At 39.0% G+C, this 18,321-nt stretch overlaps 1 protein-coding gene across 5 annotated transcripts in view; it reads left to right on the top strand.

Moving 5' to 3' along the window:
• Positions 1-18,321, top strand: part of PLCB1 (phospholipase C beta 1) — a 447,562-nt gene that overhangs the window by 383,035 nt on the left and 46,206 nt on the right. For all 5 annotated transcript variants that reach the window (XM_039359463.1, XM_039359461.1, XM_039359464.1 and 2 more), the window contains 5 exons: positions 345-525; positions 5,234-5,310; positions 5,471-5,560; positions 6,035-6,092; positions 7,560-7,646. In XM_039359463.1, the coding sequence (XP_039215397.1) occupies positions 345-525; positions 5,234-5,310; positions 5,471-5,560; positions 6,035-6,092; positions 7,560-7,646 (493 nt within the window). The remainder of the gene's footprint in view (positions 1-344; positions 526-5,233; positions 5,311-5,470; positions 5,561-6,034; positions 6,093-7,559; positions 7,647-18,321) is intronic.

Genomic DNA, 18,321 nt, shown 5'->3' with positions numbered 1-18,321 from the left:
TTGGCAAAAATAATCTACACTAATCTTCATCCCTTTTTGTTATACCACTGCTCTTTCTAGCAGCTTTCTTTTAGGGGTATCAGAAAATTTGAATTAAGTTCATGATTGCGATCTGGAATGCTCTGTTCATTGTCCATATTTCAAGAAATTAAGAGTTCTTTATACATGTATAAACACCTGATGCATATTTACACATTTGCACAAGATAAGGAAAAGTAGAATTAAAGAATCTTTGATAGGTCAATGTTATATTGGCTAATGGGATAATGGGGGGTCATCTGGGGGACAGGACCTCTAATTTGTATTGCTGCAATTTATATTTATTATTCTGTATTGTGCTATAGAAGTGAAACTGGCAGCCCAGATCATAGCCCTTCAACTGTTGAGCAAGAGTTAGCTGCCCTTGATTCAGAAATGACACAGAAGTTAATAGAGCTCAAAGAAAAACAACAGCAGCAGCTACTGAATCTTCGACAAGAACAATATTACAGTGAAAAGTACCAGAAACAAGCACATATCAAATTGGTATGTACTATACATAAAAATTGCTTCCCTGCTTTCTATGATGAATACTACTGCAAACACTGTATACAAACCTAGGTTTGGCTACTTCAGAACCTACCTGTGGAGGTTTCTCTGTAACCCTCTCATTGCTGTGCTCCTTGGCATTATGCATGGATTTACTGACAAATATCTCCATCTGTCATGGGACAAGCAGTTGGAACAGGTGTGTGCAGCAGGTATTTAAGATAGGGCAACCAGAAATATTACACTTTATTTAGACTTGTTGGTTCAATACAGTAGGTTTATATTATTTATTTAATCATTTTGGTGTCAGTGCCTTTCCTGCTTTCTATATTTGTGATTATTGAGAGCAGATGCAAACCTTTCAGTTTTGCTCACCACAAGTAATAAAAGTAGAGCTCTAATATATTGTTTTGGAGGTTTTATTATTGCTTGGAGATCTTTGCCTTTTCTGGCTTTGAAACTTAAGACTATCATGCTATGCCTAATGCAGTGCTGTCACTCTAAATGATGAGAAAGCATTTCAAAATGAGCAGTTAAATTAATGTGGCCTATAAAATTGGAAACAAGAGCTTTGATACCACTAAGATGTCTTCTAGCAGCTCTTTGTTTGTACCAGAAAGCCTTCTGTAAGTGTATATGTTCTAAATGGAAGCTAGAATACAAGCTATAAAGAACAAAACAATACTGTGTATTTATTGTCCCCAGAGCAGCAGTTATTTTTACAGCTGTGGTTCAGGCACCCTGCATGGAGGAGCCCTTTAGGCTAAATGAAGAGTCTGCTCAGATAATAATAGATGCTTTGGAATGTCAAGAAGAAAGAGAATAAGGCAATGGAATGTTATTATTTTATTTCAATCTCCCCCAGTATGTCCAAATTTATGATATTCTAACAAGGCTGGCTACTTCATTCCATCTGTATAATATGGTAAAATAGCTTAATATCTGCTAATTTATTAAGCCTTATGAACCAGAATAGGGAACTGGCATCAGTGGAAAAGTTTCAATGACCTGGGCATCTGTTTAGTAACAGGAAAAGTGATGAGAGAAAAGTGCTCTTTGAGGATTTCATTCCTAATTTTTTTGGATGAGATTGGAAAGTAACTGGGAGCAAAAATCTATCTGTCCTTCAATTCAGAATCTTAAGATTAATTAAGAATCAGTTCTTAACAACAGTGTCCCCGACCTAAACAATACAAATTTGTATAGACCCAGAGTCCGGTTCTGGTTAAAGGCAGATTTTAGATTAAAAAATGAAATCTTTTCATGTTTGGGGCAAATTATTTCCATTTATTATATATGTAGAACTGTCCCTACCATTGGGCAGAGTAAAAAATGTTGATCCAGCTAACGGATGTGGCAATATCCAGGCCTAATTCTGGCTATTTTGTTTTCTGATCCTTTCTATAATCCTGAGGTAGGTATTAGTGTTGCTTATTCTTTGCTGGCCTGGTTATTTTGCCTAATTATCCTCTCCAGCTTTGCACAGATGGGAAATGTCCCCTGACTGTGCTAATAGGAAGAGGGATGATTATTCAAGGAGTAGCTATGTATATATGTATGAATGTATGTCTATCGACAATAACATTAAAAATAAAAGTGATTCCTGGGTATATTCATCTTCTAAGCGATCAAAAAACACATGAGCACCAGGAATATTATAAAACTATAAAAGTTTAATACAATAAATCACCTAGCTTTCGTCGGCCACTGCCGACATCGTCAGGGTACAAGGCTAGTCATTGGGAGAGTTCATTTATAGGTAAAGCGCTGCTTGCACCCGGCTCCTAGATCTCGTCACCAGTCCCAATTGGCTAAGCTGCGCTCTAGTCGTAACTTCCGTATCAGTGACTGTGCTTTTCTTGCATCTCCTGCCTATGTGTGTATTGTTATGCATTCTCCCCTCATGTGGTCCTAAGTTGGGGGAGTTTTCTCCCCCCCTTTTTGGTTAGTCAGGAGCTCCGCACCTCTCAACTGCCCTCTCTTCTCACACTTTCTCCCCCCTTGTCCGGGCTGTCCTATGATATATTCTCTCTCCCCTTCCTCCTTTCCATATCCCCCATCCACAACCCAGTTGCCATCTTTTCTATTGTGGGGTTGCACCCTTAGGATTCCACTGGACTAGGATTCCACTGGACTCCCCGAATGGGGAAGACGGGAGGAGCCGGCTCGAGGCAGCGATAGACCGACCACACCTGAGAAGGGGGAGGATGGCTACATCAATCTGCCCCACAGGGACGGCCCGATTGCGCCAACGGGGGCCACGTGGTGACGCTCGAGGCGCCCGGGATGATACGGAGACCAACAGTATTAGAAAGGGGGAGGGAGAAAGCTGATGCCAGACAGGACAGCAGCCACAAGAACGATGACCATGTTGATGGAAGGGGGAGACTGGAGAGCAAGAAACAATGGGAGGTGTTAAGGGCGCAACCCCACAATAGAAAAGATGGCAACTGGGATGTGGATGGGGGATACGGAAAGGAGGAAGGGGAGAGAGAATGTATCATAGCAGGACAGCCCGGACAAGTGGGGAGAAAGTGCAAGAAGAGAGGGCAGTTGAGAGATGCAGAGCTCCTGACTAACCAAAAAGGGGGAGAAAACTCCCCCAACTTAGGACCACATGAGGGGAGAATGCATAACAATACACACGTAGGCAGGGGATGCAAGAAAAGCACAGTCACTGATACAGAAGTTACGACTAGAGCGCGTCTTAGCCAATTGGGACCGGTGACGAGATCTAGGAGCCGGGTGCAAGCAGCGCTTTACCTATAAATGAATTCTCTCAATGACTAACATTGTACCCTGACGATGTCGGCAGCGGCTGACGAAAGCTAGGTGATTTATTGTATTAAACTTTTATAGTTTTATAATATTCCTGGTGCTCATGTGTTTTTTGATCGCTTAGAAGAATGTATGTCTGTACGTATGCATGTTGCTTTACTGATATGATATAGGTCACTGGCCAATTTAAGTCAATATTATCCATGCCAGCTAGTGATTGCTTTCTACCACTTGAGGTGGGAGTCTATCCTGGTCCTTCCTGAAGTTTTTGCCTACCAATTGCTGTCTGACTAAGCACCCATCCTGAGAGTGGATCAGATTAAACCCTAAGTCTCACTATATAGGTAGTCCTCAAGAAACAACAGGCCATTTAACTGCCATTCAAAACAACCAACACCCCAAAACTACAAATAACTTATTTCAAATTTATGACAGATGCAGCATTCCAGTGGTCCTTCACGCTTACTGCAGACCTCCTCCCCTGCCTGTACTTAGCACTCCTGCAGCACTTAGGCCTGCTCCCTATGACTCCTGGAAGCTGCTGCGCCTTTTTCAGGATCCAAACAATTCCTTGCTAAAATGGCGGCTACTTTCAGAGCCTTCTCCATTAATCAGCTCTCTGCCCACCAGCTGTCCATAGGGATGCTGCAAAGCTCTCCTTCTCTAGGCCTTGGGCCTCCTCCAGGCTGAAGAGTAGATGAACCAAGCCAGCAAGGAGACAAAATGTTTCTGCAGCTGTTTTTTCCCTGAAGGTTTTTTTTTGAAAAAAGTAATCTCTGAAGGTTATGCCAGAAAATGGAGGACGCTGGGTCTTTGCAAGCTTTAGCTGTCCTCCTGGCTGCCTATAGAGTCCAACTAGGACAAACTAGACTGTAGCCCGCCCTTTGCAGCAGTCTGACAGGCAGCTAAAGCTTACAAAGACTCAGCCTCCTCCATTTTCTGGCACAACTTTTAGGGATATTTTTATTATTATTATTATTATTATTACTTCTCTCCTTCCTCGCTTGGTTCCTCTACTCTTCCACCTGGAGTCAAGGTAAGGTTTTAAAAAGGGATATTGGTTGGAAGGCAGAGGGAGAGTTTAGTTTTAGCACCTAAAAAGGAGGGGGGAGGGAGATCAACGAGTACATCCCAACCAGCTTTTTATGTTTTTGTTATTGAAGAAATGTGGCTTTCTGGGGGAAGGTGGGGAGGATGTTAAGGAAGGAAAGGGTTTTTGGAAGCTCGTCCTGAAGCTGCCTTTTGTGCAAGGGCCCTTTTCTTAAAGCCTAGAGAGGCAGGAGAGCTTTGTAGCCTCCCCATGGACAGCTGATGGGCGAATACCAAAAGCTCCAAAAGGCTAGGGAACTAGTTCTTTTTTTTTTTTTTTTTTTTTGCCCCAGAACACCTTGACAGGAGGAAGGGCAGAGGCAGAATTGGGAAAGTCAGGTAAGACAGGGTTTTTCTTCCCAGATGCTTCTCTTTGGCAAAACAGCCAGCTGTGCTGCAGCCCAGTATCTGGGGGTGGGGGAGACCTGAAGCAGGTGGGCTGGTGCTTGCATTAGGCCTCCCAGGATTTCCCCCACCCTCAATTAATGACCAGTGCACTTATTTAACGAATGCACTGGGGAGAACAAGTATGGCTGGTCATTACTTGAGGCAGTTCATTTAACATTATTTTGATCTTCTACCCCAGTGTTTCTCAACCTTGACAATTTTAAGGCATGTGGACTTCAACTCCCAGAATTCCACAGCCAGCATTGCTGGCTGTGGAATTCTGGGAGTTGAAGTCCACATGCCTTAAAATTGTCAAGGTTGAGAAACACTGTTCTACCCTAATGGGAAGGCTACATTAGGATCACAACCTGAAGACTATCTATGCAATACTTACCAACAGAATGTGTGGCTGGTACAATCTATGACGTATCTGTTTTTTTCCCCTTCTAAGCTTATACAAAAGCTGACAGATGTAGCAGAAGAATGCCAAAGCAATCAACTAAAGAAGTTGAAAGAGATTTGTGAAAGGTAAAGACTACTTAACAATTCTTTTGATTACCATTCCAGATGTACTTGGAGGGGAATAATCCCCTGTCAAGACAGAGGGAGTCACTTCTGGGTGAATGTGTATAGCGTAACTTTTGCTCTGTTTTCTTCTTTCATAAAAACAAATCTGGATTTGTTGAAGAGAAAAAAAGGAGCTGAAGAAAAAAATGGACAAGAAAAGGCAAGAGAAGGTCACTGAAGCAAAGTCCAAGGATAGAAATCAGATGGATGAGTAAGTGCAGTCTTCAACTCTCACCTTAACTTGTATGCAGAAGACTTGAAACACAATAGAAGAAAATCCTAATATTTTTTTAAATGTATGTTTTATTTTGGCTCTCCACATATTATATTAAAAAGAAAGCAGTACAATACTATAGATTCCAAAAGTGATTGTGCATTATTTTTCTTTTATTTAGAAGAGCTTAACTTATCTTTTGTTTGAATCATGCTCAAGGCAGTATACAATCAATCATAATGGCACTCATAATAGCACATGACAAAGAGCACACAATCCCTTTGAAATAAAGGAGTAAACCATTTTGAAATCTGATGAAAAATACACTGGGCAATGTATGTAAAATTTGGCTCTGATTTTCTCTTAGTGAAATTTACCAGTTATTTTATAAACAAATTATTTATGGCAGAAAACAAGTAATAAGTGATTTTAAAAATGAATGGGATTAATCATTTTTAACTTTCCTCTCAGGGAGAAGACAGAAATGATTCGCTCATATATTCAAGAGGTGGTGCAGTACATTAAAAGAGTAAGTCTACTGCCTAAAACATGTATTCACCTTGGTGTAAATATTACATTATACATTTCAATATTTAGGCTGATTTGCACATTGTAATTATCTTGAAATAGCAAAACCCCAACATAATAGTGCTTATTTTTTTGTGCAGAGACAATTTGTAGTCCCAATGTCCAGATAGTGCTAAAATTTTATAAATTTAGTTTACCATTTTCCTTGATTCTCTGGAGACAGATCAGATCTTACCTGGCTGCAAATGTAACAGCACCACAACTGAAATAAGGAATACAGAGAAGTTGAACAATTGTGTTTCAGATGTGGAACTTCAGTTGCTACTTATTTTGCTATGGAATGTGATTTTGGTTTTGGAGTTTTTTTCTGTCCGATACCTTGAGTTCTTTGGTAGATGAATGGTTATGTAAACTTGGTCAACACATGCATACGTTCATACATGCATGTATGCATACTTCAGAGGAACAAAAATAATAGCATTGAAATCCAGGTTCTGTTCTTGCATGACAAGGTTATGCCCCCAAAGTGCTGTTCAGAAATAGGTAAAAAGGTCACTTAATTGCAGTAAGATGTCATGACAAATCAAATGGAGCACTTATAAAAGGAAATGCTTCCCAGTAACATACATGAAGAAAAGAGTTCTTTATGAGCAAGCTATATTTTGGTGTAGTGGTTAAGCATCAACAGGCTGGAAACAAGGAGTTGTGAGTTCTAGTCCTGCCTGAGGCACAAAGCCAGTTGGATGACTAAGCCAATCACTTTCTTTTAGCCCTAGGAAGGAGGCAATGGCAAATTATTTTGGTAAAATCTTACCACGAAAACTGCAGGGACTTATCAAGGCATCTCTGAGAATTAGACATGATTGAACTAATTAAAAATAAAATAGAATTAAAAATAAAATGAGCATGCTGATCAGTCTCTAGTGCCTGTCTCCTTCCTTTTCTCATCTCTTCAAAGCTCTTGTCATTTGCTTGTTGTCTATTGAAAAAAATCCTGTTTTTCTAAAACAGGTTAGCAGTGAGACCAATTAAGCCATTCACTCTCTTCAGAGCATATGGCACTTCACCTAATGACACAGAAGTTGGTATTAAAAATTATCAACATAGTCCAACAGATTTGCAGGAACATAAATGAGTTTAGATTTTTTTTAAAAAGACATTGTGCCCTGCAGTTAATGCTGGCTACTTGGCCTAATTAAATGCTGCAGTTAATCACCATATATTAAGAATGTATTTTCCATTTTCAGCTGCACATTTCCAGCTAATAAAACTTTTAAATTTGAAACAAATCTACTGAGATTCCTTGAAGTCTTACACGAAAGAAGTTGACTATTGTAATAATAATAATGACATTTTATGTCAAAATGTTCTCTAAAACCTTTTTACCCAAGATAATTATATTATTTTCTTGAGTGTGAGAAATCAGATAGGCATGTGAATTTTAGTGAACTTTGTTTTTCAATTACAGCTAGAAGATGCTCAGACCAAAAGGCAGGAAAAACTTGTGGAGAAACACAAGGAGATTCGTCAGCAAATAGTGGATGAAAAGCCCAAGGTAAGAGAACTTGAGAATTAATAAGTTTATAATTAATGAGTATGAGGCTGATATCAGGTAGATGTACAAATATTTCACGGTATGGAAATGTACAGGTGTATACTTGAAATAACATCCATCAAGGATATTGTTAAGCTGTAGATTGATAAATGACTATAATTTTGTTTGGGAATATCTTTGACCAGCAGAGGGTGCACTATATTGATAGTTGTGTAAAAAAAAACCAGCACATTTACTATGTTTTGTTGTAGCAGGCAAGGAAAGTTCAGTGTTTTCTGGTCTCAGCAAATTTATCAAAGTACAAAGAATATAGTATGCTATAAGATACCCTTTCAAGATGCAGATATTATGAGGCAGGATTTCAATTCTTGTCTATTCTTCTCAGCAGAGCAGATGGTGTATACGTGCACTTTGAACATATTCATATTTGTTTTGTTGGTTTTCCCAGTCTCTTGTCAGGAGGTCTGCAATTAATTTTCGATGGTCACATTGCTTATTCTGGCAGATGATACCATCCATGAAATTAATTCAGTGAATTTTTGATTGTGCTTTTTGACAGTTAACAAAGGCAGTCATATAAATGTTTTAGACTGTTTTCTTGGTAAGTTCACTACAGTTACGCTAACTGACTATGCTTGTGATGGCATAGGAAAATAGGTAACATTTTATCTTAATGCATGGAAATTATAAAATGATTAGCTATATTTTATAGTCCTGGAAGGCAGAAAATTAGAGTTAATATAATACTCATGTCAGAGTCTGAGAGCATTTTTCTCCTTCTGTTTTCTTATGGCTCAAGTTCTTATACAAGCCAACAATTTGAAAAAGGATCTGAAATGTACATTTTCTTTTAAATGTGGAAAAGAGATAATGTCTCTTGTTGAAAATAATAACCATTCTCTAAGTTTGGATGCCAGCCAAAATGCATCAGTTCTCAAGAATTAATGAAGAACAGTCCACAGTTAATGAACTCTGAAATGGAAAACCCTCATGATATAGTTGTAGAATCTCCTTTCTTCCTAGTAGCCCAAGTACTGAAGGTGTTCAAAGTGCAAGAGTTGTATTTTTTTGGGGGGGGGGCATGCGGAAGAGGATAAGGAATGGAATATCCTCAATAGGAGCATTCGATACTGCAACATTCGATATTGCTTGGATAATGAATGCATCTTTTTTCAGTTATATAACCACCATGTCACCTTGAAACTCAGAGGGCAGATTTCCCACTTTCCTGAACTGGAGCTAGTATATACCTGATTATTTCTTTCAAGCTCGCTTATCTGCAAATGTGCTTGCTTAAGGTATTTTATGATTAGATATAAACAGGCATGATACAGATATTTAATCAGCTTTAGACAAGCTCTTTGTCAGTTGTCTGAATCCCATGTTATGAACCCGTTTCAGCTTCGCTGAATTCCTGTAGTTTAGTATCATGGCATCATAGAACAAAAAATTAGAGGCACAGATAATTTAAAAATCGTCTTTCTGTCATATACCTGTTTTTTTCTGTATACTGACGCTAAGCTCCAGGTGTGTGCAAAAATAAAATCAAGAAATCAAACACAAATGGCATACACTTTTTCTTACAACAGTGGCTGCGCATTAATTCAGTTGTAGACTGTGAAGTGTTGCTGCCCAACTACAAATTACCCACAAGATTTATCTGATGCAATATGCTGTCAAGCCATCTGTGCAGCATTTGCACACTCTTCTTAAGCCATTAAAATTATCTCATTTTGGAATTCATATCCTCTTTCCAGATAATTTGGGTTGGCTAAGTCTAACTCTGACTTTTTAGAATTGAAAGACAGTGAGTGCTGTCACACATGGGGAAATCTCTGCCTTTGCATCTCCCCACCCCGCAAACAGCTTGTTCTAAATACTAACTAGCTGTGGAAAAGTTAAAAAATGAACTTATTACGAAAACTTGGGAAATTAGCTTTTTTTCTTTCTCACTATGCCTCAGTCTCAGGAAGAAACCTCTGCAAGTGACTCTCCACTTTTCACCACCCATCTCTCAGGAAGAGAACACTTGGGGTTAAATATTGGAAAGGAAAGTTTGTTTTCCATTGGTTAATAACTTTAGCAACCAGTAGATTGTAGTGCAATATGACTCAGATTAAAGATAGTTCTCAATTTACAACTATTCGTTTAGTAACCATTCATAGTTACAGGGGCACCGAAAAAAGTTATAGCCGATCCCCACACTTAACAACTGACACAGCATCTCCATTGTCATGTGATCAGAATTCAGGTGCTTGGCAATGGAATAGGACAACTCGCCATGGCCAACTCGGTGCAGGACAATTCAATAATTCAGTTTAATTATTTAAAATAATTTAAAAAAATATTTTCTTTTTGTCATTCACATTTCATTTTCTCCTCCTCTGGCTTCCTTTCTTTAATGATTCTATTCCACTAATTTTTTTGATATTCGTGTAATTCTTGTTCTGAGGTGAATTGTCCCGCAGCGAGTTGGCCATAGCAAGTTGTCCCACAGCAAGTTGGCTGTGGTGAATTGGCCGTGGTGATTTGGCTGTGACGAATTGGCTGCGGCAAGCTATCCTAGACACCTTGACAACTGGCATGTATTTATAACAGTTGCACCATCCCAAATTCACAGGATTGCCATTTGTGACCTTCCCAAAAGGTTTCTGGCAAGCAAAGTCAACAGGAGAAGCTGGATTTATTTAATGTCCACAACTCAGTGATACACTTAACTATGGCAAAAAAAAAGGCTGCAAAATTGGGCTTGGCTCACTTAACAATCACCTTGCTTAATAACAGAAATTCTGGTCTCAACTGTCATAACTCAAGAACTACCTGTACTGGTGACCTAGTTTTCTTATCACTATCTGTATATTAACATATTCATCAATGCAAGAAGGGCTGTGACAAACCTAAATACTCTTTTTTTTAATGAGCACCAGCAGTAGGTGTGATTTCACTATATCTCACTTCTTTGATATTATCCGATGAATCAGAGTGAGATTTACAAAAGCTTATGAGATGACAAATTTGTTTATTGATAGTGATTTTTATCTTTTGGGATATTAAATAAGGTGAAAGAGGAAGTATATTACACTGCTGTTTCATTCTTTCTCACTATGTCCTAAGATTACAGAAAGAGGATACAAATATAAATAATGTGCAAATATTCAGCATACAACTTCATTCAAAAAAAAAAAATCTGTATATAACTGCCATTCTATTGGGCAGGTAGGTAGACCCCCCCCACATACACACATACACACACACAGCCAGCCAGCCAGCCAGCCAATCAACCAACCAACCAACCAACAATGTAAATGTTTTTCAAGAATACTGATTAAGCTTGGAACAATTGTGCAAGACAATTAGGCTGGAAGGACATTTACGAGTCCACTGTGAAACCTTCGGACCTTAATTTAGCAGTATAATGTGGCAGTAGCTAAAAATTCTCTTAAAGTTATATTCCAAGTTCAATTGCTTATAGTTCTTTTTTAAATTGCAATCTCATCTGGAAATATTGAATGAACAAACTCAAATTTGAAAAAAAAATGAATAAGTGGGTGAAATCAGTTTGAGATAATTAATTTTTTTTTCTGTTTGTAGTTTTTTTTTTAACGTGGACCAGGGCAGCCACTAATTGGGATTGTTAAACTAAGAAAGAGGAATTAACAAATAGACAATTACTTAATAAGGGTAAAGGAATGGCATTTACTTAGAGTTCTTTTTTTCCCTCCTGAGACTGCCCTATCCAGGAAATGAGTCCAAATTAGCTTAATCCTTTCCATATTAAGATGGATCCAGTGTCATAGCTACCACTTAGCTGCATTAATTTAATTTAATTTAATTTAAAGATGTTTCTGGCTTCCCTTGTGTGACTACATATACAAGTAGTCCTCAACTTATGACTGTAATTGAGCCTGGAATTAGTTGTATGTCATGCTGGCAATTATGTGAATCACCATGTGACTATGCCCAATTTTATTACCTATTTTGTGGCAGTCATTAAGTGAATGTCAAAATTGTTAAGCAAACATCCTGGTCATTAAGCAAACCCATTGTACCCAGTGGGTATTTTTTGTTGAAACCGGAAGTAAACATTGGTTTCTGGTAAAAAAAAAAACATAAATTGCAGTCTCAGGACCATGGGACTCTGCAAACAGCTGAAAATGTAGGCCAGTTGCCAAGCACCCAATGCATGGGTCGGCAACCCGCAGCTCCAGAGCCGCATGTGGCTCTTTGAGCCTTCTCCTGCGGCTCCCAGCCTCCTCTGCCATTTGCAGAGAGACAGAGACAGAGAGAGGCACTTTGCTTCCCTGCTTCCCTTCTCTCTCTCTCTCTCTTCCCCCCCCCTCTCTCTGTGTGTGTGTGTGTGTTTGTGTTTGTGTGTGTGTAAAAAGAGAGTGGCCTCACCCTGTTCCAACGAGCCGACAAGCTTATTGGGCTGGGCTCCTCCCTTTGCTGCATCTCTGCAGGAAGCAGGAAGCGGAGGAGAGAGCAGCCCAATAATGTGTGTCAGCTTGTTGCAGAACAGCCTAAAGCCAGCTTGCCAAGTGAGCAGAAGATCGGAGAGAGGGAGAGAGGGGGGGGAGAGAGGAAGAGGAGAGAGAAAAAGAGAGAGGAGAGGAGAGAAAGAGAGAGAGGGAGAAAAAGAGAGAGAGGGAAAATGAGAGAGGGAGAGGGAGAAAAAGAGGGAGAGAAAGAGAGAGAGAGAGAGGGGAAGAGGGAGAAAGGGAGAAAAAGAGACAGGGAGAGAGAGAAAAGGAGAGAGAGAAAGAGGGAGAGGGAGAGAGAGAGGGAGAGAAAGAGAGAGAAAAAGGGAGAGGAGAGGGAGAGAAAAAAAGAGGGAGGGAGAAAGAGAGGGGGGGAGAGGGGGGGAGGAAAGGGAGGGAGAGGAAAGAGAGAAAGAGAGAGAGAGAGAGAGAACTCATGCACAGCAGCCTCTATTTCTTTTTAATTAAACTCTTCAATCAAGGTCCCCACCCCTTGTGTGTGCGCATGCGTGCGTGCAAGTTTTGCGGCTCCCAGTGTTTTCTTTTTTCTGGGAAACGGGTCCAAGTGGCTCTTTGAGTGTTTAAGGTTGCAGACCCCTGACCCAATGCAATCAGATGACAGCAGGAGGGGCTGCTTAAACGAGGTCTTTTATAGCTTTTGTGGAGCTCCATAGCAATTTGAAATGGTCACTAAGTGACTACTGTTATTCTAAGTCGACTACCTGCAAATCTGTGGTATGCATAGTGAAAGAAGATACTACAGAATGGGCAAAGGGTAAACCACTGATCTAGACCACTTCCTCTCACTTCTGAATAGTATATTTACATCAGCCACGTGGAGCAAATCAGGAAAACAGGATCTTTATGGACTTTGGCACCTGCATAGACTTCCACAGACCCTAGTTAATCCTCTTACTCAATTACATGGGATGGAGAGTAGATCTGCTTCCTTTCTAATAGCAGTTTTCTACATCTTGTTTTTCTTACACTGGAAGAAGTGGAGCAGGGAACACTTTTGAGCACATTGTGAAACCTTTATCCCACCAGCATGACATGAGGAATTGTATGGCAATAACTGAAACTACTTAGTCCAAATATCTTTTCTTATACTTTAAAAACTTGCAAGGCAAACTCATTTTAGGCATACCTTAGCCTAGGTAGATTTTCATCTTTCATGTTAACGGGAGAGCAGCTCTTGTCATTGTGGAGCATATTTAGCTGACCTATTTTTACCCTACCTGTCCAGCAATCTAGAGGTGTCCTCTAATTGTAATTGCTTCCTTGCTTGTGCAGATATTAGAAATTCAATAATGCAGAAGGCAGTTTCCAATTATAGATGCCTGAAGGAGTATGAGGACATGTTCTTCCTCACTGTAACAAAGTGCATACATTTGAAAACATAACTATTTTCCTAGTGTTGTTTAATACATCCATTAATGATTTGAGGAAAGGAGTTAAAGTACACAACTCTGATGCATAGAACTTCCAGATTGGAAATGATTGCAGATACCTGACAATCCAAGATCTTGAATTTATATTTTCTCAACAGATTAGATTCGTTATAAAACATAAAACAGATTAGAGGTACTGAGTTCAGTCCAGAATTAGTGTATTAGTGCCATATTCACTTAACCTGTGTTACTAATTTAACAACTTCAGTGATTCATTTTACCAATGTGACAAGAAAAGTCGTAAAATGGCAAAACTCACTTAACAAATTTCTCACTTAACATAAATCTATGTATTAATGGTTGCCTTGCTACAAAGTACTGTAACAAAATTACAAATATGTAATTTTGTAAATTAATGTAAAAACATGAATTATAAAGAACACTTCTGAAATGTATATATCCGTAATATAAACAGACCCCCCCCCAGTACCATAACAGGCACATCTTTTTCAGAATTGCTTTATATCATTAGTGCTAAGTACAAACAACTGAATGAAAAGATGAAGGGCTTGTTGATTTATGCCTTAATATTCACAGGCATGAGAATCAGAAGTCATCTGAGGTAGAAGGTTTATCCAACAGAATTACACTGTACACCTTCACTTTTGAGTTTATTTCAGATCTAGGTTCAATAAAGTATAAAATACTAAGATCTTCCCCTGATTGTTAAAAAAAAATGCCTTCAATGCAAGACAACAGTAGCATAATTAAAAAAGCAAAAAGGGAAGCCAAAGTAAATGTAACACATTTTTAAAAGAGCCTAAACTATGCGTATGTGGAAAATATGTTTCAAAATACTAATTAACCTAATATGTTTAAACCGAAAAATAGTCTTCTTTAATCTTACTAATCTTATTCTTTCAAAGCAAAACCTTTTTGTAGAGTGTTTCTCCTTTCTGTAGAGCAGGCATGTCAAAATCGCGATGTTACATGACATCGCGTGACGTATCGGGGCCTTTTTCTCCATTGCCAGCAGTGGGGTGGGTGTGATTTCGGCGTGACACATCCGGCCCACACCCTGGCAGTTTGACATGCCTGCTGTAGAGGATAGGAATGGCTCAGTCATTTTATTTTTGTGTGTTTATTCGTTTGTTTACTCAATAACATATTCTACCTAGATCTAGAGACTCCAAGCAGTTACTGTCTAAATAAATCCCATGCTAAATGGTTTGCATATTGCTGCAAGTTTTTTCAAATACCTATATTGGCATTTCATTTCAGTTCCAAACCACTCAGTTTTTTTTTTGTCTTTAAGGACTATGTTGAACACTGCAGAATAATATGCTTATAATATTTACCACTGGGTGGTATTTCTCAACAAATCATGGGAGGCATGGAACTAATGGTAAAGGATTTTCCAGTGTGATGAAGCCAACTTTTGTGGAAAAAATGAGGATTTATCATAATGTATATAATCATACAAATTACCCAGTGTAAACTGTGCATAAAACAAAAAAGAGAATATTTTCTAATGTGGACAGCATAAGAAGAGCAGCAGCTACAGCTTTGCACTGAAATGAAGTTAGCAATACACCAATAGAAAAGCAAGCAATAACAGAAAAAAATCAGAACAAAAAATAATTATGCAAAAATGACCACGTTAATTGCATTGCAAAAGGCAAAGCGTACCCAGGGGAAAAGAGGAGAAACTTGTTGTTCTTACTTGTTCTTACTTACAACAAAAAATGAAATAACTGTTAATAAATTATGCTAATTTTGTGTTTGAAAGCAGGGTCCTGGGAATTTCAAAATGCTGTTTAAACACATTCACAGCAAAGCAATGAATCTAACTCCTTTGTCTCTTGCCCCCAAACCTGTACTACCTTTGGGCTTTAGGAGTAGTCATGATTTGAGCATTTGTAAAATTTTAAGATCACTGGGTGCAATGAATTATCGTGAAATCTCAACAATATAGTTGATTTCTTTGTGAGGCTTGGGCTGATGATGTAATTCTTCACAGTGCCAAACTGGATAGCCTTCATTCCATTCATTTGCATAAGTTTATTATTTTCAAGTGAAATGGTTGTAAATTAGCTAAAGGATTATGAGCCAAACCCCATAAAGAATCTACTTGTTCTCTGAGTACCTTTTTCATAGTAGCTAAAGCATTGATGCATGTGATGAGTAATCAATGAAACTTACTAGGCAGTGTTAGATCTTAGATTTGGGAGAGCTGCATTAGTGATACTCAGACCAGTGTTCAAAATTCTGCATCTATGCACATGATTGTGTTTTAGACCTGAGTTTACTGAAGAACCATGACTAATCTACATGGGGAAAAGTAACAGGAATTGCTTGTAATCCAGCTTGAAGATTCAACTACTTCCTGCCCCCACTCTGCCCTTTTTGTTAAGTCCTATAGGCCAGAGGTCCCCAATCTTTTGGGCACCAGGGACCGGTTCCAAGGAGAAAGGTTTTCCATGGACCGGGGAGTGCGGGGTTTTGTGTGCTGCCTGCATCCCACGGATGGGGCTTTGCTTGTTTGTGCAGACCAGTTGCTGGCATGCTGCAGCCCAGTACCAGTCCATGGCCTGGGGGTTGGAGACCCCTACTATAGGCATATAAATTCTGGCAACCACTATTGCACATTTAAAAGGCCAAACATTTTAAAGATGGCATGGATAAGGCCCTTTTTTATGCAATCACTGACTGTGTCAATTTGTAGGGCCCTGATGTTTGTTTTTGTGTGTGTTCCTTGAACAACAAGTGAGCGATGGAGTTTATGATGGAGTTACGGAGTTTAACATAATTTATGTTTCTGCTTTTGTTAAAATTGTTTGGGTGATTGTTGGAGGTGGAGTGTCATCTGTGATATTATAGAATGAGAAGGATTCCAGGGATGTGGGGGACTTCTGGATGTATGAACTGGGATGGTGAGCTCAAGTCCAGAGCAGACAGTAAAGATTACGGTTTGGCTTTGCAGCCCTTCCTATTCTCATGATGATTATTTGGATTTCTAGAAGACACATGAGCACCAGTTGGTGCTTGGCCTGTTTGCTGGGACTGGAGCCATTGGATTAATCGCCACAATTGTGTAGTCCTGTGGCTTCAGTTCCTGGCAGATGGAATGGCTGGTATAAATTAAAGAGCAAACTGAAGAGTTGTTGCCATCCTGATTGTATTTCCCTGATTATTTTGAACTATGGACTGTTATTGTCATTTCTGATAATGGGCAGGCACTAATCTGACCACTTCAGAAGCTTATATGGTTTGTTCCATGCCAATTCAGGCCATATTGCTACCCACTAAACAAAGCACGGAGAGTCTAGGGTGGAGGCTGCTAATATTAGTCTGCCTGGTCAGGAAGTAGTAGGTTTGCAGATTGGGGGTACTAAGAGTAGTATGGTCTGAGCTCCCCCAAGGGTATACTTCAGCCTGGCTTGCCTTTCCACTGATTTTGGGGAACTCCAAATAGTCTTCATTTAGTGACCACAATTGGGACCAGCAATTAGGTCATAAAGTGAAATGTACGTTGAGTGAAACTGCCATTTATGATCTTCAGTTTTTCTTTGTTTTACAAACTTAAGAAGGTTGTAAAAATGAGGGTTGATCATAAAGTTATTTTTTCATTACCATTTGTACCTCGCTGTACCCAAGTGGAAGATGAGCCAGTAGATTTCATGGCCCCATCTGTTGTGTAAGACAGACTGAGATTGAGGCTCACCCATACAGTAATTAGTGAAAGGGTGCTAGAACCGAGGGGACAAGAAGTATTTTGGTTCTAAAAGGCTTTAGTCATTTTTTATAAAGAAATACTAATATTAAGAGATGAATCAAGCATCAGTTCTACTGCCCCCACTTTTCTGTCCTGTATGTACCGTATTATCATTGCATTTCATTTCAAAAGAAAGGAAATAAAACATGGACTTTTCAACTTTTTCACATCAGTTGTAATGACCTCACAAACCCTATCTCATTTGATGACTTTTTCTCAAAATTTAAATTAAAAGATAAGCCAATTATAGGTCAGATGTATTTCTGTAGGTAAAGACCTGTAATTCAAACTAATATTTCAATGCTTACATTTTCCTTTGTTGATTCATTCAAAGGAAAAGGAACTGAAAATAATTGCAAGTAATTGAAAATTCCAATTATATATTATATTGTTATGTTATATGAAATGTAATATATCAGAACTCTACATATTATTTTAAGAGCACATATATAAGGGATAAGGGGATAAGGTTCTGACATTCTTTACCATAGCTCATATTTTAAATATAAGGAGCCATGGTGGTGCAGTGGTTTGAATGCAATAGTCCAGGCTAATTCAGCTCACTGCTAGGAGTTCAATCCCCACCGGCTCAAGGTTGACTCACCCTTCCATCCTTCTGAGGTTGTTAAAATGAGGACCCAGATTGTTGGGGGCAATATGCTGACTCTGTAAACGGCTTAGAGAGGGCTATAAAGCACTGTGAAGCGGTACATAAGTCTAAGTGCTAAGTGTTAAGTAATGTGCACATTCCCTTGAGTTGTGGGCAAGTATAATCATGTGTTTGGACTCATAGAAACGAAAAGACATTTTAAAATTGAGTGAGTATGCTTCAGCACTGAGTGAAATAAAAAATGGGTGAATCTATGCATGTGAGGGGGGCTGTGTGTGTTTATAATAATAAAAGAACTATTTTCATTTGAATGAACCAAGGTGCCCTGAACACAAGCCTCAGTTGAAAATTTCCCATCTTAAAACTGTCACAAATTAGAAGTTGTGAAATAGCATGACTGTTCCTTGGTTTTATATTTGTC

Source organism: Crotalus tigris, unplaced genomic scaffold (genome assembly GCF_016545835.1).
Source record: "Crotalus tigris isolate CLP2741 ecotype Arizona unplaced genomic scaffold, ASM1654583v1 scf7180000019070.2622420, whole genome shotgun sequence".
NCBI lineage: Eukaryota > Metazoa > Chordata > Lepidosauria > Squamata > Viperidae > Crotalus > Crotalus tigris.
Note: the sequence above shows the minus strand (reverse complement) of the source record. Positions and strands in the feature narration are given on the sequence as shown.